General features: G+C 43.7%; 1 protein-coding gene across 2 annotated transcripts in view; it reads left to right on the top strand.

Moving 5' to 3' along the window:
* The window catches only part of DNAJC6 (DnaJ heat shock protein family (Hsp40) member C6), a 191,160-nt gene that overhangs the window by 125,538 nt on the left and 44,298 nt on the right, over positions 1-21,324 (top strand). For both annotated transcript variants that reach the window (XM_075557188.1, XM_075557190.1), the window contains exons 2-4: positions 12,377-12,527; positions 13,729-13,778; positions 13,881-14,029. In XM_075557188.1, the coding sequence (XP_075413303.1) occupies positions 12,377-12,527; positions 13,729-13,778; positions 13,881-14,029 (350 nt within the window). The remainder of the gene's footprint in view (positions 1-12,376; positions 12,528-13,728; positions 13,779-13,880; positions 14,030-21,324) is intronic.

Genomic DNA, 21,324 nt, shown 5'->3' on the forward strand with positions numbered 1-21,324 from the left:
ACTTCACAGAACCTATTTAAAGCATTGAAGACAGAGGTGTCCCTTGGAGGACTCAGTGTGAGAACCCATGCCATGGTGTGCTCAGTGCATGTGAAAGGTGGGCAGTCAAACAGGAAACCCGTAGAAGAATTAATTCCTTAGAATGGTGGTGTTGATATAACTGATAGAAAGTACCATGGGCTGCCAGGGAACAAACAAATCTGTGCTGGAGGAAATACAGCTAGAATGTTTCTTAGAAACGAACGTGGCAAGCCTTAATTTTAGGAACAGTGGGGATGCCCTCAAGAGATACCAGCCCCTGGCAAAGGACCTCGTGCTTGGTAAGGTCATGGGTCAGCAAGAAAGGAAGGCGCTCAAGGAGATGGATCGACATAGTGACTGCAACAATGGGATCCAGGCTAGCAGCAATTGGGAAGACGGCGCCTGGCCGGGCAGGGTGTCGTTGTGTTGCACATGGGAGCTGGTATGATTGGAGCTGATCAGGGGCACCTCACAGCAACAACAAAAGCAACCTTTTCTTTACCTGGCCCAAATAGTCAGATCCTTAGAAGTATTGCGTAGTCTTGCAACCTTTGGACTGTGGGTGTGGATGTGTGTATTTCCACTGCCCTCAGTGTTTCAACCTTCTTTGTGTATAGACAGAATGCACAACATTACTTTACCATAGAACTATTGATCAAATGTACTGTGTGAGTGTATTATATGTATGATATGTGCCTTGATGTATTATATATGTATATTAGACATATACACATAAAATTATTAAAAGCCTACATTTTAAATGTGTGCAGCTTATTGCTTGTCAGCCATATTTCAGTGAAGCTGATTCTTAAATAAGAGTTAATCAGAACAATTATTTGGGGCAAGTCATTTATCTAACTGGATTTTTTTCCCTGATGTGTTCACTGAAGATCTGAGAATACAGTACATTTCTAATGTCCAATTTAGTAATAAAGTGTTAGGAGTCTAGACGGTTTCATCCTTTGGTACAGGAAGTAGTATTTACCTCTGTGGATCGTGCTTGATAAAATGAAAAATATATAGCTTTTTTTACCCAAAAGACATTTTACATATCCTAGACAATTTAACCTTGGGTGAATGAATTTTTTTCCCATAGGCACCAGTTCCTTTCTGAAAAAGAAGAGCTAAACTATAAGTATTTCATCTGAATGATAGGAGATCATTTATATTCCCAGCATAGTGCCTACTTTGGTGTGTGTGTGTGTGTGTAGCAGAGGCATGCGTTCTATGTAGCACCCAGCATATACACACCTACCCTGATCTTGTAAACAATGAATAACATCCATCCACAGCAGCGGCTGTCCCTGTCGAGAGCGTCAATTGGGTCTTTCTCTCAGAAGCAGGCTTGTGGTGGCAGCTCCAGAGTTTCTGTGTCTGAGTGGCTGAGAGAAACCGTTCTTGTTGGAAAGGGAGGAGCTTGGGACCGCCAAATGGATCTGCATTTATATAACTAGCACATTGTTTGTCTAAGATTATATGTGAAAATGGGTGTTATTTGGCAGGATTATGGTGCTCTCTCCGGCACCCTTTGGTGCCTCTATTGTCAGTCTGCTCTCTCCTCTCCAAAGGGAACTAAGATGCTGAAAAGAGGGTTTTTGCCTTTTTTTTTTTTCCTTGCAGGGCTCTTTAAGCAGGCCACAGTCCTCTGCTATCTCTGCCCTCCATCACGGTCAGGCTCAGATAACAGTGAAGCCATTTTCACTGTTGCAGGCAACACAGGGCTGGTAACTAAGAGGGAAATATCTCAGTGCTCTTGATGCACTTTACACCCCCATCTTCTGGTTAGAGAAGAGAGGAAAACATGTAGATAGTCCTTCACTTCCCGTGGCTGGGAGGCTTCTTCAGAGTTCCACTGTGCGTTTTGGTCTGGTTACATAGAATCAATCATTATTATTGAATAATGTGGAGCCTCTTTAGTTGTCCCAGGTGTCAGAGAGCAAGGACCTTTTATATAGTTCAGTTTTCCTGACATATTATAAGTATTAAATATGTTTGTTGAATTAAGTTAAACAATATCCATGTCATAATTTTATCTGTGAGCTTGTTGGGTAGAATTCAGATTAGGAACTGTATAACCCGATTCTGTTGATTCACAAAGGAACTAAACATGTTTAGCCACAATTTTCCTAGTACCAAACCCAAGGAAACCCACTGCGGTCAAGTTGATTCCAACTCATAGTGACGCTGTGTAGACTGTAAATCATAGTGACGCGAAGACTGTAAATCTTTCCAGGAACAGATAGCCTCAAATTTCTCTTTCAGGGAAGGTGGTGGATTTGAACTGCCGACCTTGCAGTTAGCAGTTCACCACTTACCCTGACAGTGCCACCGATCGCTGTGCATTGTGTCTATTACACCATCAGTTTGGGATAATGCCTTCATTTACCTCATTCATATTCTTCTTTTATAGCTTTTCCTAGGTCCTTTCAGGAAAGCAGACCTAGCATGTGTTGCTTCGTTCGCTTGTCTAATCTGCACCCTTCCCTGGGTTATACCCAAGGTCACCCTGGGTACGTTCCCTCTTGACTGCAGCTAACAACAATCTTTCTGGAGACAAGTCCTTCTCACTGGTCTTCTCAAGTATCAATCTTCTGTACAATAAGGCTCTTGCTGAATTTCATGGAAAGCCCATCTCTCATACTGAAGCAGGCATGCCCAGTAGGTCCCAGAGATATTTCTCACTGAGAAATACTGAGAAGAGCAATGAGACAACGAAGGCATCCAATAAGAATCACTTTATTTCTTTAAAAAAATCACTTTATTGGGGGCTTTTCAGGTCTTATCACAATCCATCCATCCATCCATCCATTGTGTCAAGCACATTTGTACATTTACTGCCATCATGATTTTCAAAACATTTTCTTTCTACTTGAGTCCTTAGTATCAGCTTATTTTCCCCCTTCCCTGACGCTCCCTCATGATCCCATGATAATTTATGTTATTATTTTTTCATATCTTACACTGACTGCTGTCTCCCTTCACCCATTTTTTGGGTTCATCCCCCTTGGAGGGGGTCATATATTGAACATTGTGATGGGTTCCCCCTTTCCCCCCCCCCCCATCTTCTCCTTCCCCTCCTGGTATGGCTACTCTCATTATTTGTCCTGAGAGGTTTATCTGCCCTGGATTCCCTGTGTTGCGAGCTCTTATCTGTACTAGTTAGTGTACATGCTCTGGTCTAGCTGGATTTGTAAGGTAGAATTGGGGCCACGATGGTGGGGGAGAGGAAGCATTAAAAGAACTAGAAGAAAGTTATATGTTTCGTTGGTGCTATAATACACCCTGACAGGCTCATCTCCTCTCTGTACCCTTCTGTAAAGGGATGTCCAATTGTCTACAGGTGGGCTTTGGGTCTCCACTCTGCAATCCCCTTCATTCACATTGATATGATATTTTTTTCTGGGGTTTTGATGTCTGATACCTGATCCCATCGACACCTCATGATCACACTGACTGGTGTACTTCTTCCGTGTGGGCTTTGTTGCTTCTCAGCTAGATGGCCGCTTGTTCATTTTCAAGCCTTTAGGAGTCCAGACTATTTCTTTTGATAGTCAGGCACCATTAGCTTTCTTCACCACATTTGCTTATGCATTTGCTTAACCATTTTGTCTTCAGCTATCATGTCAGGAAAGTGAGCATCACAGAATGCCAGGTTATTAGAAAAAGTGTTCTTGCAATCAGGGAGTACTTGAGTAGAGGCCAAATGTCTGTCTGCTACCTTAATACTAAACCTATAAATAGATGCCCATAGATCTATTTCCCCATCATCATATGTAAATATATTTACATATGTACATACCTGTATTTAGACCTTTATAAATGTCCTTTGACTCCTAGTTATTTCCTGTATTTCCCTTTACTTTCCTTTTGTTCCCATTATCATGTTCGGCTTTCATTCGGGTTTCAGTAATTCCTCTCACCTATATTACACTTGATCAAGCCCCACCAGGCATCTTATACCCTCCTCGCTATTCATTTTAGATCACTTGTTGTTCCCTGTCCCTGGTTTGTTGGCACCCTCCTATCTTCCCCCCACCTCCCCCTCTCCCATGTCCCCCTGGAACCCTTTGTCCATTTTTTCTCTTTGGGATTGTTTATCCCACCTATCTTATCTAGATAGACATGCAAAAACAACAATAAGCACAAAAAACTAAAACAATAAAAAGTAAAAGCCTATAAATAATTCCAAGTCTGTTTGTTGACCTTTATGAGTCTTTTCAGGTTGAGTCTGCTGGGGTGCCACACCCTGGCCCCAAAGTCAATTTTTGGTCAGAATTACTTTATACAATCAAGCAGAGGGGGATAGTCTTTGCCAAGGTTGCTTTTTTGGTCTTTCTTGCCACCTGGCATCTTTTCTCTGGTGCTTGCATTGTAGAGCAGTCTAGTTCCACATTTGTGGAGTGCTTACCTTGTATCAAGGATCCCTTGTAGCGCAGGGGCTACATGTTGGCCTGCTAACCACAAGGTCTGCAGTTCGAAACCACCAGCATGTTCTGTGGAAGAAAGATGAGGCTTTTAGTTCCTGTACAGAACTATAGTCTTAGAAACCCACAGGGGCTGTTTTACCCTGTTCTTTAGGGTTGCTATGAATCAGAATCCACTCAATGGCAGTGAGCTTCAGTGTTTTAGTTTTACTTTGTATCAATTAGTCCTGGTAGCACAGTGCTTTCTGAATTGGTCTACCAACAGTAAAGCAAGGTCAGCAGTTTGAACTCATGAGCTGATCTTCAGGAGAAAGAGGAGGCTTTCTCTTCCTAAAAAGGTTTACAGCTTCTGAAAACCAAAGGGGGCAGTTCTACTCTGCCCTGTAAGGTTTTTATGAGTCTGAGTTGACTTGACAGCAGAATTTGGTTTTTGGTTTACCTTGTACCAGGCACTGTGCTAAGATCATACAAAACTAAAACCAAACTCACTGCCATCACATTGCTGCCAACTCCTAGCAATCCTTTAGGGCTGGGTAGAACTGCCCCTGCGAGTTTCCGAGACTGTGATTCTTTACCTTTCTCCTGCGGAGTGGGTGGTGGTTTTGAATTGCCGGCCTTGCATTTAGCAGCCCCAGCGTGCTACCACTACGCCACCAGGGCGTTGTTCAAGAAGCATGAGACATGGTCCCCGTGACTGAAGCTCCGTGATCTAGGGGTTGATGGAGGGGGCGGGATGGGACCTTTCAAAAATAATTTTAATATAAATCAGAGTACTGAGTCCTAGGGTGGAGGAACAAAGTGAGATGGAAGAATGGGAGCATGACAAGCAAAGCCATTCATGAAAGAAGGCAGGAGAGGTGGGTAAGAGCTGAGCCACTGGATCTAGCCAGACCTAGGGTTAAATCTCCATGCTGTCATGACTGTTACGTAATGTCATATATATATATATGCATATATATATATATCCTTTAGATATATGTATGGATTTTGAGCATGCATTTAACCATAAAATCTAATCTATGAACAAGTAGTTCTTATAAGTGACCCTTCTCAATACTTGCCGTTATGAATTGATCACCGATAATCACTATGAGTGAGGTGTCAGCTCAGTCCACATGAAGAAGCACACCAACCCATGTGATCTAGGAATTGTAAGTAATAAAATCTAAGTTCAGAGGAAGGAATTGCATTAGAGCTTAAATTCTGAGCACCCGGTTTGCAGAAGGCTATGGATGGTGGTGAAAGCACAAGTTTCACTTGCAGAGTCCTCCCGTGGATAAAGCCTCTATTGAGCTTCTTCAAACAAATGCGAATAGCCTTGCCTTCAGCACACAGATCATTTTGGAAAGTGGATTACTGCTGTCTTGTTAGGTTAAAATTTAACATGTTATTTGTGTTCCTTCTTGTCCTGTTTTTTTACTTGTTCTAGTTTCTGTTATCTTCTTTCACTTGGATTGAGGTTTTTATATGTTTTATTTTGTTATCATTGTTTGGGATTGTTGTGTGATTTTCTTTATATGAAATTCAGGATGAGTGAATCTATTGAGACGGTAACTAGATTCATAGTTCCTTAGGGTTATGGCGGGGGAGCTTGAGGATTAATGAGACACTAATTATATTGGGTACAAGCATAAAGAATATGTTCTAAAATGGATTGTGGTGATGATTGTCCAACTTTAAAAGTCTATTTAAGCTATTGAATTGTATGGTCCATGAATTCTATGTCAGCATAACTTTTTTTTAAGAGCTAGAATACTTACAAGAACCAGCAGTGTTCCTCTTCTCTTTTCTGTGTCCTGACTAGTGTGACAGATAATTTGGGGGTAGGAAGGTTACAGATGGACGCTGGCAGACTGCTCTGGTCTCTTCAGCATTCCAAGGTGCTAATGAATACAGGGCACAGCTTGAGCGATGGTGAAGATCTGATTTTTTATTTTTATTTTAGATAACCAAAGGTATTTATATCTTTCACTGGGTCGGTGCTTTGGAGTTCTGCTCTGGTGTGAAATTGAGAGTCAGAGAGAGGTCTCCATAAGCAGTATGGTGTCACCAGGTAGAACATTGATGTATCAGGGTGTTCTGACCGACGTGACAATAAGGGATAGCGATGGGGAAGTGGGAGATGTTTTAGGCCAGATTATTCTTTATTCATAGAAGAATCTCATGGCACTATGGATCAGTTGTTTGGTCGTCAACTACAAAGTCAGCACTTTAAACCCACCACACTCTCTGTGGGAGTAAGATGAGGCTGTCAGCTCTCATAAAGAGTTATAGGCTTGGAAGCCTGTCCCTGACTTGATAGCTGTGGTTAAGGCTTTATTCAAAATGGATTTATTTAAAAAGTAGGCACAATATGGAGTGTATCCTATTCTACACGTTTGTTTCATCTCAAGTTAGACGTGCTATAACCTGTTTCAGGGAGCCCTCGTGCCATTGTGTTATGCATTGGGCTGCAATCCGCAATGTCTGCAGTTCGTAGCCACCAGCCATTCCATGGGAAAAGACAGAGCTAGCTACTCCCACAAACAGTTGCCCTCTCAGCAACTCTCCGGGGCAGTTCTACCCTGTCCTATCGGGTCGCTGTGAGTCAGCATCGACTAGATGGCAGTGCGTGTGGTTATGGTGTTATACCTCATGTCAATGTGATGTGCCCTGCGTCGTAAGGAAACCGAGTCCAGGAGAGCAGTCTCAGATTTGGGGCCATTATCAGACAGTTGCTAGCATTTGACCCAGTGGGGGGTGGAGGCGTGGCCACCTACATGCTGAGATGGATTAGACTGGTCTGACAGGTGAGAGTGCATGGTTGATGAGATGAAAGGTATGCAGGTGGAGGTGGAGGAGAGCAAGGTATAGGAAGAGAGTAACTGTGTGTAAGGTCGTTAAGGACCACACTGATTACTTCTCTTAGACGTGTAATCCGATACAGAGCTGTGAAAATAATGTAAAATGGTGCAAGTGGCATAGGCCTTGGAATTAAATAGATTTAGATTTGAATCGTTGGCTCTACAGTTTGTTTGCTATAGGATCTTATGTGAGTTGCTTCCCTTCCGTTAACCACCTTTTCTTCATCTGTAACATGGGGGATAATAAACATTCTCCCCCCCACCATGTAAATTTCCTATATGAATTTAGACTATCATAAGGGTCCAAGCAGAGTTCCTGGTATACTTGAGAGCGCAGTAACTGGGAGACATTACTGTTTCTCCACGTGTCCTATTTGTGTATTCACCAGTATTTATTATTCTTTGTAATTTCTAATTAAGCCTTATGTCAGTATCACTAGCTCTAATGATGAGGCTACAAAACCATGTTGTGGCTGTGGGTGCCACTAAATCTGTTCCTACCCGTAGCGACCTTATACATAAGCTAATGAAACACTGCCTGGTCCTGGGCCATGCTCACACTTGTCAGACTGAGCCCAAGGTTGTAGTTAACGGTGTCAGTCCATCTCACTGCGGTCTTCCTTTTCACTGACCTTCAACATTACCAAGCATGCTGTCCTTTGCCAGGGCCTGGTCTCTCCTGATAACATCTCCAATGTAGATAAGGCAAAGTCTCGCCATCCTTGCTTCTTCTTCTTTAAAAAAAAAAAAAAAGTTTTCTTAGAGACTCATACAACTCTTATCACAATCTATACATACATCAATTGTATAAAGCACATCTGTACATTCTTTGCCCTCATCATTTTCAAGGCATTTGCTCTCCACTTAAGCCCTTTGCATCAAGTCCTCTTTTTCCCCCTCCCTCCCCGCGCCCCCCTCCCTCATCAGCCCTTGATAATTTATAAATTATTATTTTTTCATATCTTGCCCTGTTTGGCTTCTCCCTTCACCCCCTTTTCTGTTGTCCTTCCCCCGGGGAGGAGGTCACATGTAGATCCTTGTAATCAGTTCCCCCTTTCCAACCCACTCACCCTCTACCCTCCCAGTATCACCCCTCACACCCCTGGTCCTGAAGGTATCATCCACCCTGGATTCCCTGTGCCTCCAGCTTCTATCTGCACCAGTGTACATCCTCTGCTCTATCCAGACTTTCAAGGTAGAATTCGGATCATGATAGTTGGGGGGGCGGGGGAGGGGAAGCATTTAGGTACTGGAGGAAAGCTGTATTCTTCATGGGTGCTACATCGCACTCTGACTGACTCATCTCCTCCCCTAGACCCCTCTGTGAGGGGATCTCCAGTGGCCAACAAATGGGCTTTGAGTCTCCACTCTGCACTTAGCCCTTCATTCACTATGGTAAGATTTTTTTTTTGATGATGCCTTATACCTGATCCCTTCAACACCTCGTGATCGCACAGGCTGTTATGCTTCGTCCATGTGGGCTTTGTTGCTTCTGAGCTAGATGGCCGCTTGTTTACCTTCAAGCCTTTAAGACCCCAGACACTATCTCTTTTGATAGCTGGGCACCATTAGCTTTCTTTGCCACATTTGCTTATGCACCCGTTTGTCCTCGGCGATCGTATCATGGAGGTATGTACTCAATGATATGATTTTTTTGTTCTTTGATGCCTGATAACTGATCCCTTTGGAACCACGTGATCACACAGGCTGGTGTGTTCTTCCATGTGGGCTTTGTTGCTTCTGAGCTAGATGGCCGCTTGTTTATCTTCAAGCCTGTAAGACTCCAGATGCTATCTCTTTTGATAGCCGGGCACCATCAGCTTTCTTCACCACATTTGCTTGTTCACCCGCTTTGGCTTCAGCGGTTCATCCTTGCTTCTATGGAACATTCTGGTTGTACTTCTTCCAAGACAGGTTTGTTGTTCTTCTGGCAGACCACAGTACTTTCAATATTTTCACCAGCCCCATAATTCAAGTTCAATTCTTCTGCAGTCTTCTTATCTATTATTCAACTTTCACAGGCTGTGGTGTGATTTAAAATAGCGTGGCATGTAGGGTGGGCACACCATAGTCCTTAGCGTGATGTCCTTGCTCTTCAGCATTTCAAAGATGTCGTGTGCAACAGATTTTCCAAATACAATTTAGCATTGGATTTCTTGACTGCTGCTTCTATGAGCATTGATGATGGACTTAAACCAGATGAAATTCTGGACACCTCCAGTCTTTTCTCCATTTGTCATGATACTGTCTCTTGGCCCAGTTGGGAGGATTTTTAATTTCTTTATTTGGATTTGCAATCCATTCTGAGAGCTGTAGTCTCTGATTTTCATCGACAAATGCTTCAAGTCCTCCTTACTTTCAGAAACCAGGTTGTGTCATGGACACATCAAAGGTTGTTAATGAGCCTTCCTATAAACTGATGCTGCAATCTTCTTATAGTCCACCTTCTTGGGTTGTTTCCTGGGCGTGCAAATGAAATAGTAAGGATTGTTCCCCCGGAGTGCAAGTGAAATAGTAAGGATTGTTCCCCCGGAGTGCAAGTGAAATAGTAAGGATTGTTCCCCCGGTGTGCAAGTGAAATAGTAAGGATTGTTCCCCCGGAGTGCAAGTGAAATAGTAAGGATTGTTCCTCCGGTGTGCAAGTGAAATAGTAAGGATTGTTCCCCTGGTGTCCAAGTGAAATAGTAAGGATTGTTCCCCCGGAGTGCAAGTGAAATAGTAAGGATTGTTCCTCCGGCGTGCAAATGAAATAGCAAGGATTGTTCCCCCGGAGTGCAAGTGAAATAGTGAGGATTGTTCCCCTGGTGTCCAAGTGAAATAGTCAGGATTGTTCCCCCGGCGTGCAAGTGGAATAGTAAGGATTGTTCCCCCGGTGTACAAGTGAAATAGTAAGGATTGTTTCCTCAGTGTGCAAATGAAATAGTAAGAGTTGTTCCCCTGGCGTGCAAATGAAATAGGGTGGTGAACGAGCAAAACCCCGATGCTCAGCTCCTGATTTTAAATCATACAGTTCTGTTTCTGCTTAGATAGTTCAAAGTTAATAGTGATGGAAAAATAGCATCAGCATAAGAATTTCTGGGTGTGGCATATAATAATAATAGTATAGCTACCATCTGTTGATCTCTAAATATATTGGGTACTATGCTAAAAGCTCTACATAAACTCATTTAATCTTTTCTATGAGGCAGGCATTGTTTTTTTATACCCATTTGCTTGACAGGAAGGCAGAGGCTTAGAAAGGCTGTGACATCCCAAGGTGACCTAGCTAGGGGGAATAAGAAGCCTAGGCCAGAACCCAGGTGAGAGCAGTTGTAATGGTTTGGACAGCTAGGCCATCGTACTATTAGCCTTCTCTTCATAGATTCTTCCTTCCTTCCTGTATCAGTCTCTCTAGATCCGGTTTTGCTGTGGGAGCTACAATTCCCCAAATATTGATAGCTTCAAATGCACAGTAAGAATTAAACCCTATGCACGCTGCATATCCATGACAGGTCAGCTGGGGTCTCTGTGCCGTAGGTCCTCACTCCAGGACCCAGGAGTCCCAGGCAGAGTGGCCTCCATCTCGATCCTCTCTGGTTTCCAAGGGAGAAAGAGAGAGCAAGAGGGAGTGAGCAAGTTGGGAGAATCTTTGGCTCCTAATTAAATACTCTAGCCTGGAAGTGACACACAAACAACACTTCCTTTTGCATAGCATAGACTAGAGCTGTGATTTATACCTGAGGGTGATTTTGCTCCATAGGTGACAGTAACAATATCCAGCTATATTTTTGGCCAATACAACCTGAGGCGGAGGGCATGGGGCATGTACTGGTATCTAAGGGTACAAGTGAGGAAGGTTGTTAAACAGCCTATAAGGCACAGGACAGCATCTCCCCTCACTATCACCCCTGCCCACAACAAGGAAGTATCTGGTCCAACATGTCAGCAGAGCCTTGGTTGAGAAGCCCTGAACTAGAGCTAGTCACATGGCTTCTTCAAAACACCAGGGTCCAGAAAGTTCACCTTTATGATGCTGTCATGAAGAGTCCCCATGATGCAGTGGCTAAGTACTTGGCTGTGAACTGAAAGGTCCATGGTTCAAGCCTATCGGCGCTTTGTAGAAGGAAGCGGCCATCTGCTTCTGTAGAGGTGTCAGTCTTTGAAACACTATGGTGCAGTTCTGCTTTGTCCCCCGGGGTCACTATGAGCTGGAAGTAACTCAGTGGCAGTGGGTTTGGGTGGCTTCTGTTTGTTTCTGGTTAAGGAGGGAGAACTTGACTTTACAAATAACCAGGAATATCCACACATCTTCAGACCTTACAGCTCTTGGAAGGTCCTTCAGAAGATGCCCATGATGGAAGCTGACTAATGGCTTGAGGGTCTTCTAATACAGCCAGTTCCAGATTTGGGGGCAGATTACCCCAGTGCTGTTCCTCCTCAGTCTCTCTAGCACAGCACTGTGCAAGAGAAGTATGATGCAGTCCACACATGTAATTCAAAATTTTAACAACGTAACTTATTGAACTAAATATACCTAAAAGGATTTTCATTTCAACATATAATCAATGTAGAAAATGATTGAGTTCTCTTATACTCAATTTCAAAGACTTGCACTAAACCTTTGAAATCTAGTGTGTATTTCATACGTCCAGTGTGTCTCCATTCAGATTGACACCATTTCAAGAACTCCCTTGACACCTTGGCTCAAAACTCCAAAACCAAACTCACTGCCATTGAGTGGATTCTGACACGTAGCTACCCCATAGGACTGAGTAGAACTGCCTTGTGGATTTCAGACTTGTAAATCTTTATGGGAGTCCAAAGCCTCATCTTTCTCCCTGGGAACACCTGGTAGTGTTGAACTGCTGACCTTGCCGATAGTGCGGCTGCGTTATTGGATGGTACCACTCTGACAGTTTTTGCGCCTGACACTCTGTGGACTTGAGCGCTGCTGTGACCCAAGAGTTGCTAGTTCTGAAAGCAGGCTGTACCTTCCAGCAATATTTGTCCAAGACTTCGAAGGATGGTCTGCACAACACTTTAGGAAGGAAGAAAGATTGACATGGTGGTATGTGCCATCTGACCTCCTTTTCTGTTTTTCGTTGACAGGTGCCTCGTCTCCAGACATGGAGCCCAGCTATGGAGGCGGTCTCTTTGACATGGTAAAAGGAGGTGCAGGGAGGCTCTTCAGTAATCTAAAGGACAACTTGAAAGACACCCTCAAAGACACATCTTCTAGAGTCATACAGTCTGTTGCCAGGTATGTTCCTTCTTCTAATTAAGGTGAAACATCTGGTTACCTTCAGCCCCGTGTCTGGCTCCAAGTGATAAAATTACATGAAGCTGTGATCATGCATCTGGTGGGCTGCAGCTTGTCATCAAAGCCATAAAGTCAAAACCTTTAAATGTTGCAAGTACAGTAAAGAGAACTAAAAGCCCAAAGAGACAAAAAACAAAAAAACCCACTGCCATTAAGTCACTTCTCACTGTGTAGGGTTAGAGACTGTAAATTTGTGTAGGATCATCTTTCTCCCTCACGGTGATTGGTGGGGATGAATTACTGGCCTTGATTTGGTTAGCAGCACCTCCACTCAACCCTTGGTAAATTGAAGTGTGGTGGTTGCCATCCCTGGCTCTGAAATCAGATATCCTGGATCATAATGTGATACCCACAAGTCAGAACCCATTTGAGACACACAAGAAGGACAAGAGGGCGGTATGTCTTTTATTAACCAAGGCAATTTGCCCCTCTGAGCTTTCTTTTCATTCTCTGATGGAGAGTGCATCTTTTGACATTGTGAGGACTGAGTGAAACAAGGAAGAACCAAGCAGGAGAAGCCATCCCAAGGAATTCCTCCTGACCCTACTGCTCTCTGGACGTTTCTTTAAGAGAAGGCCCACTCCCCCTTCTACCACATGAAACTTCCGGCCAACAAGCCATGGGTTCGTGATTTGTAGCTATTAGGAAGTTCTAGGGAATTTTTGTTAGCAATCCTGAGTCAGAAATCCAAATGTCAAACCCCATATATTAATCCACATTTCAATCTTGACTGGAAGGGCACATGACCCCTCACCTTCAGTTGCCATCTGGGTCTGGTAGGGAGCCAGAGAGTGCCCTTTGTTCTTTCTCATTCACGCCTGCCCAGGCCCCTTAGCTGCTCACACTTCGGGAGATTCTGTGTTGATAAGAGAGAATAGAAAGATGTGTTAATAAATAAGCAAAGTTTTCTCTCCTGAGAGTTGGTCTTGTTCCTGAAGTAGTATTGAAAGAGGCCGTTGGAACACTCCCGCAGGGGCGGAGGGTGTACCGGTCTAAGGAGGAGGGCTGACCTTTTCTCTTCAGGGGAGTAAAGTCTGCCTCCGTGAGCACAAGTCTCATGGGTCACAATGGACAGGGGGATAACTTTTGACATATTTGGATCATGATAATGAATGCCCTTCTCTGCCTTTGTTTGTTTTAGCTACACGAAGGGAGATTTAGACTTTACTTATGTTACCTCAAGAATTATTGGTAAGTGTTTCATATTTATGAAATAATTATTTACATTGATACTCATAGCGACAGCAGACCCATTCAACCCTTTTCTTTCTTTCTTTCTGTGACCCCTCCCAGTGATGTCCTTTCCTCTGGATAATGTTGACATAGGATTCAGGAATCAGGTTGATGACATTCGGAGCTTTTTGGATTGCAGACATCTGGACCACTACACGGTGTACAATCTGTCACCCGCGTCTTACCGGACTGCCAAGTTCCACAGCCGGGTAAGGAATTTGAGGCCTGTGGTTCTAGTTTTGAAGACCTCACAGGGGGTTTTCAAACTTAACAGTCCATCTGTAAAACCGCAGGAACATGAAGCTAAAAGGCTAGAAACTCTGGACCAGGGGTCCTCAAACTTTTTAACCAGGGCAACAGTTCACTCTCCCTCAGACCGTTGGAGGGCCGGACTATAGTTTAAAAAAACACTATGAACAATTTCCTATGCACACTGCACATATCTTATTTTGAAGTAAAAAAACAAACGGGGCAAAACCACCCGGCAGGCCAGACAAATATCCTCAGCAGACCGCATGTGGCCTGCGGGCCGTAGTTTGAGGACCCCTGCTCTGGACACTTCTATCTGCATAATATTTATTAGGCTGTTTTTCCCTGGAGATATATTCAGCAAAGTTTGTTTCAATAAAATTGTGACAACACTAATTTGGGGCTACAATCCTTTGTGAAGACACAGCTTATATTGCCTATGACATGCAAGTGAGAGATTGAACTGCCAGGCACGGCACTTGGCTGTTCTTTTGTGCATCACTAGTACGCCTTTGCTGCTGTTACTGTGGTGAGCTCTCATCAGGTCAGCTCTGGACTTGAGAAGACTATACGCCCAGTGGAGGGAGATGCTGCCTGCGCCTGCACCTTCCCAGGATCCACTGCAGACCAGACCACTGTGATCCATGAGGTTTTCCTTGGCGACTTTTGGACGTGAATACCCAGGCCCTCCTTCCTAGTCTGTGCTGAGTCTGGAAGCACCGCTATCTTAGTTCAGCCCCATAGCAGCGTGCAAGGCTCCCCTGCATATGAGGGTAGGGTTGTAGGGACTGACTGCACATGCCATGCTTTGGCTAGGAATTGAACCAAGGTCTGTTACATAGAGGGTGGGGAAATTTTACCACGAAATCACCAGGACTCTGTTAGTTGAGCATCAAGGTATAGCTAGATAAGTAGGTGATAGAGATAGATCAGTACAGACACACATCGCCAGTGTTAGTGGAAATATATTTTGGACATTTAGTAAAAGTGCTATAATAATACTTTCTTTTGTAAGAATTAATGCCAACCTAGCTCTTGTGGCAGAGTGCTTACAAATTGGGCTGAGATCTGCAAGGTCTATGGTTCAAAGGCACTATATGCTCTGCCGGAGAAAAATGGGGCTTTCTACTCCCATAAATGGTTATAGCCTCAGAAACTCAGAGGGGTCACTGTGAGTTGGCCTTGACTCAGTGGCAGTGAGTTTTGGTTGTGTCCCAAGGAGTTGGAGGTTGAAAAAGCCCCCAAAGTCAACTCTTATAATAGTCGGCTCCATTCTCCCATCACTCTTCCCACTTCTCTTATAAATTGCTGTGTTCCACAGAGCTCATGAAAGTTTGGACATGTCTCATGCAGTGGTGGGTGCAGTTTAGTCCCAAATCCTAAGGTCAGGCATGGTTAAGCCAGATGCTGGCCCAGAGGACATGCCCTATTCCTGATTCTTGCCAGTGATGAGACCATTCCCCCTGCTTCTCATTGGGCACATTTTATATGCATCAGGATGGCTTTGCAGGGAATCTTGTTCACAGTTACTTATGGTAGAATCCTATCAGTATCTTTCCCCACCTTCTTATCAGACCCATGCAGAGAGAAGTTGTTTGGTGGGAGTTACTTAGTATAATCAAATTTCACCCAAATATTCTCCACCCCTAGACTGTATCATTTTTATGCATATTTGACCTTGGGCCCCTTGGCAAGATGTTTCCACCAGGCATTGACATACTGCTAATCTCATTCAGCCAGGCCTTTTCCCAGGCCACTCCAGAAGCAGTTTTCTTTCTCCTCTCAGCTGCAACATGCAATTGCTTACATCCATTATCAGGAACAGTAACCAGAATCAGCATTAATCAAAGAGTGTGGCCCCATTTCACCCTCTGCTAAAGTGAGAACCTTAAGCTCATCCTATTCCTGTGTGTTGGCAGATAATGCCCTAAAAAATGGAATGATAACCATAGGTGTATGGAATCCAGAAATATAATACTCCACAGAAATGATGATGGCTGGAAGAGCCAAGTAAATTGAGTGTAACTCAAGTGCCTTTTTTATTAAAAAAGAAAAAATCCTCAACCTCACTGCCATTGAGTGGATTCCGACTCATTGTGACCCTATAGCACAGAGTATAGGGTTGCTGTTGTGAGTTTCCAGGACTGTAGATCACTTTTTTCAATAGTTTTATCGGCACATAATTTACATATTATACAATTCAACAGTCCAAATCATTCAATCATATCAAGAAAATGTACAATCATTGCCACATCAATTTTAGAACATTTCCACTCCTCTCGTAGTTAAATGCCCTTTAAAACGAGTTGTCCAATCATAATCAGTTCTAGTGTTCCTTACCTCTTCCGCCTTCATTACTTACTCCCAATGTTGCCTTACCTTGCCTTTCACTTGCCCCCTACCCTTACCTCCCCTATAAACCCTTGTATCGGTTAGTATCACTGTACATCCACTCCTTCTGTGCTTTGCAAACTGAGAAGCTCAACAGAAACAATAAAAAACAAAATCAAAATAAGTTAGTAAGGATAAAATAATAATAATATAAAGACAAAAATATAAATAATGAGTAAGAGAGAAAAGATCCCCATCAAATTAAAAAAGGCTGGGAAGAAATTTCTGTCATGGAACCAGTAAGAGATACCCAGAATGAATTCAGGTTGTGTCTATTGGGAGGTCAACTAACAAGTTTCGAGTTTGATCCAGCATAATCAAGATTAAAATGGTCTCTGCTTGATTGTAAGACTGTTTGAGACTCTTGCCTGTGGCTAGAAGGGATCTGCCAGAGGCTCAGTCTGACTGGATCCTCTGCAGACGGGCTTGGGGCTCCCATTGTCCTCGCTAGCCTCTGATACTTTTCTCTTTGTCATAATTGAATTTTGTAACTGTCATCTTTGGATCACACAAGCTGGTATGCTTCTTCCATATGGACTTAGTTGACTCCTTGCTAAGATGGCTGCTTGTTTGAATACAAGACCGCAGACACTGTTCCAATTCATAGCCAGCCACCATTTTCTTTCTTCACCACACTTGGCTGTAGCACCCTTCAGTGATCATTTCATGAAGGTGAGTATGGAGCAGGGCCATGTTATCTGAACTAGCTGTTCTTGGATTGGGGCTTGGGTTAAGGAGGAGCCCAGACTTTCACCTGCTTGTCCCTGGGGCTTGCACGTCTGGAGTTTGCTTTGGTGGTTGTACTATGACAAAATCAAACCCCTGTAAGACCAACTACACCAATAGCAGCCATTAGCCAACTAGCAACTGAACAACCAGAACACACACATACAGAGAGAGAGAGAGAGAGCGAGCGAGAGAGAGAGAGAGAGAGAGAGAGAGAGAGAGAGAGAGAGAGAAAGAGAAATAAAGGGGAAAAGAAGTGAACACCAGCAGGAAAGCAGAAACCCATATGTACAAAGAAGTACAGCACTGCCAGTCACCCCCACCCCCGGGGAATCCGTCGATTGCACTATTAGCATCATGCTTTCCCCCAAGGACCCAGCGCCCCAGACACTGTCAGTATGAGGAGTCTACGCGAGTACCATTCCACCTTGAGCCTCAACTCACGAGTTTTTGCCCTACACAGTTTGTTCTCTCCTTCGGTTGGGCACTATTGACCCCAAGTAAGGGGATTGATGCCAGGGGGAACCTTCCTGCATCAATTCTTATAAGTGCAGATCCATGCTCAATAGATCACAATCTGTGTGTCACTGCAGGGTGGACATTGAGGTCCTACAGATTTGATGATAGTGGGTCCCTTTCCATTGGACATCCACGGAGCCGCGGCTTTCCCCCAAGGTCCAGTGACTGCCTTTTCCACATTCCTGGGATGGCCACTCTCTGCTTCCTCTCCCATACAAGTACCCCAGGCCTCAGTCCAAGGGTGCAGGCAACTTCCAGGCAGAGTTCAGTTCACTTAGTGGGGCCCCTATGGTAAGTCCTGGTGAACCCTGCATTATGCCATGCTTCCTGCCAAGTCTGCTTTCATGTGCCTCCTCCACAGTGTAGATGGTCCCCTCACCTAGTAAGACTGTAAATCTTTAAGGCAGCAGAAACCTTCGTTTGTCTCCCAAGGCTGATGAGTTTGTCCCACTGACCTTGAGGGTAGCAGCCCAACGCAAGACCTCAGTGTCACCAGAGCCCCTTGCCTCTCCTATGAGTGGAGGATAATACATAAGCAGTGTTCATCCTGTAGGTTTGCTGTTACTACTACTAGTAGTTATTACTCTACTACTATTGCTCCTTTATTAGTGGGAGCAGCAACCAATACAAGGGGTCATCAAAAAGTTCATGGAAAAGTTCCATGATCTTTCAATTCCAGTTGACTGGGAACTTTCTGAAGCCTCCTCTTGTTTTTAGAGCATTTACATTGTGGCAAGAACTTTATATCCAGCATCTGATTTAATTCTCCCGTCAGTGCCCTAAAGTAGGTGAAGAAACAGAGGCACAGACCGATAAGGTAACTTGCCCATGACCACACAACTATTAAGACTTGTGTTGTTACCACTGCCCTGGGCTGAAAGTGTTATTGAAGAAGCTGGAGTACACGTGGTGGAGCTTTCTGTGCTAGACAGAGCATTATTCCTGGTTCCAGGCTGGCTATGGAGCTATGAAAAACAGCCAGGTGTGAATCTGAGTTGAGTCTGATGTTTCTGGTCACAAAATTACTGATTTATTCACAGAAATAAGACATTCCTCCCCAGAGAGAATCTTCAAGAATAGACATCCAAGTCTATTAAAATATAGAAAGTGCTTCCACAAAGAGACCCTTTAAATTAAAAGCAAAACTTGCTTTCAAATATGAATATGGTAGTAGGTGCCCATGCCTGGTGTCTAGGATCTCAGTTTAATGTCCTGGATGCTGGACTCCATTTTGCTCTAAATCCTAGATGCCACTGATAATCCCTGGGCATCCTTTTCCTTATCTGTAAAGACCACAAGAAGGTTGTTCTCTCTGCTTTCCATGACCCCTTCACAATCTAATGCTCTGGGCAATAAGTCTTCTGTTAAAGACCGTTCCTTCAGAACATTCCCAAGAGAGGCAAGTAGCTCTCAAATTTTAGTGTTCATCAGAATCCCTTGGAGAGTTTGCTAAACACAGATTGTTAGGTTCCTGCCCCAAGGTTTCTGATTCAGGACACCAGTGGGACACGAAGTGACCAAGCTTCCAGGTGCTGCTGCTGCCACCCAGGGACCATCCTTTGGGAATGGATGTAAATCTTCTGGATCCACTTGGTCTAAATTGCTGTTGCGATGAAGATGTTAAATGCAGCTCTTTAAACTCTCCTGTAATAAACTATCCTTCTGACTCCTATTCCTTCCGTTACCTAATTCAGAGCAAGTGAATTAATATCAAACAGAAACCTGGGCTGGTACTGTGTATCTAAGTAGGATGCAAATTCTTTTGAGTTGATTTTTCTTGTGTGAAGACTCAGTCAATTTTCATAAATGCAGCATTGGGGAACAGTTTGCATAATATTTCATAGACATCTTATTTGATTTTGAAAGAGCTACGGTTGTCTGGAACATTTTCCCCTAACACTGAATACGAATGTAATAGCATGAGAGAAGCGGTCCTACACGTGGATCACAAAGGTAATCCCTGACCTGTGGCATATTGCTGCTTTGTTCTCACCCTCCCTGCCCTTAGTGAAATGGGATGTGAGGGGTGTGAGGACTGGAAGGAGCAGGTGGGGATATGCCATTATCGTGACATTCTGTCTTTGCAGGAATTCTCTGAAGCTCCTTGTCACAGGTGACAGCCAGTGATTTGCTGATGTCATCATTCTCAGATGTAGTGTCTTCAGCCCCAAAAGATAAAGATCAGCTTCATAAACATTCTGATACTAAAAGGCAATACAATGAACACTAACAACAATAAAAAAGAGGTAGTCAATATACATCTGTACCAAATTACAACAAAACAGTATAATTATCCCTTAATAATATCTTTAAATAACAGACTCTATGTGTAACTAATTCCACAACATGTCTGTCAGTGTGTTGTACTGTGGGGCCTTGTGTGTTGCTGTGATGCTGGAAGCTGTGTCACTGGTGTTTCAAATGCCAGCAGGGTCACCAGAGTGAACAGGTTTCAGCGGAACTTCCAGACTAAGAACAGACTACGAAGAAGGGATAAGCTGCCCCCCTCTGAGAAATTAGCCACGAAAAACCCTCTGGATGTCATCCAAAGATTGTCTGTTGGGAAAAACCTCATGAACTTCCAGTAGTCGATCCGTGTGGAGACAGTGTCGGAAGATGAGCCCCTCAGTTGGAAGGCACGAGAACAAGACTGAGGAGTGTCTGCCTTCTCAAAGTCAAGTCGACCACAATGACGGGATGTAACACCTTCAGCACCTTCATCTGCTCATGGACATGACTCAATGAGAAGAAATGGCTGCAGGCATCAATTACTAATTGGGACTTGGAATGTACGAAGTATGAATCTGGGAAAGTTGGAAGTTGTTAAAATGAAGCAACACATAAGATTGATATTCTAGGTGTTCTTGAGCTGAAATGAACTGGCCATTTTGAATCAGAAAATTGCATGGTTTACTATGCCAGAAATGGGAGAAAAAAATCAGGAAGAATAGACTGCATTCGTCACCAAAATGGTAATTCCAAGACCTATCTTCAAGTACGATGCTGTCTGTGATAGTGTCCATCCCCGTATAAAGACTTCTACTCAATACAACTAGTATTCAAACTTATGCACCACTCATCAAAGCTAGTGAGCAGACATTGAAGAGTTCTACCAATTTCTTCAGTCTGACATTTATCAAACATGCCACCAAGCTGCACTGATAATTATTGGCCATTGGAATGCAAAAGTTGGAAACCAAGAGAAAGGAAGAATAGTTGGAAAATTCATGATCTTCGTGACAGGAACAAAGCTGGAGATTGCTTGTTGCTTGTTCATACCAATTGCTTTTTCCGACAACACAAAAGGTGACTATACAACAGACTTCTCCAGATGGAAGAAATAAACTTTGCTACATCTGGGGGAACAGACAATGGAGAAACTCCATATCAGCAGCTAAAAGGAGGCCAGAGGCTGAGTGTGGACCAGGAGCCCTGGCATAGCAGTGATGCTTCGGGCTGTGTTACACGAGGTCTGCAGTTTGACGCCACCACTCCTGTAGCGAGGTACAGTCTCAGCAACACAGGGCGATCCTCTCCTGCCCTACAGGGCCACCATGAGTTGGTATGGACAAGCTGAAGAAAATGAAAATAAATCCATGAGAACCAAAATACACCGTTG

Source organism: Tenrec ecaudatus, chromosome 1, assembly GCF_050624435.1.
Source record: "Tenrec ecaudatus isolate mTenEca1 chromosome 1, mTenEca1.hap1, whole genome shotgun sequence".
In the NCBI taxonomy this organism is placed as follows: Eukaryota; Metazoa; Chordata; class Mammalia; order Afrosoricida; family Tenrecidae; genus Tenrec; species Tenrec ecaudatus.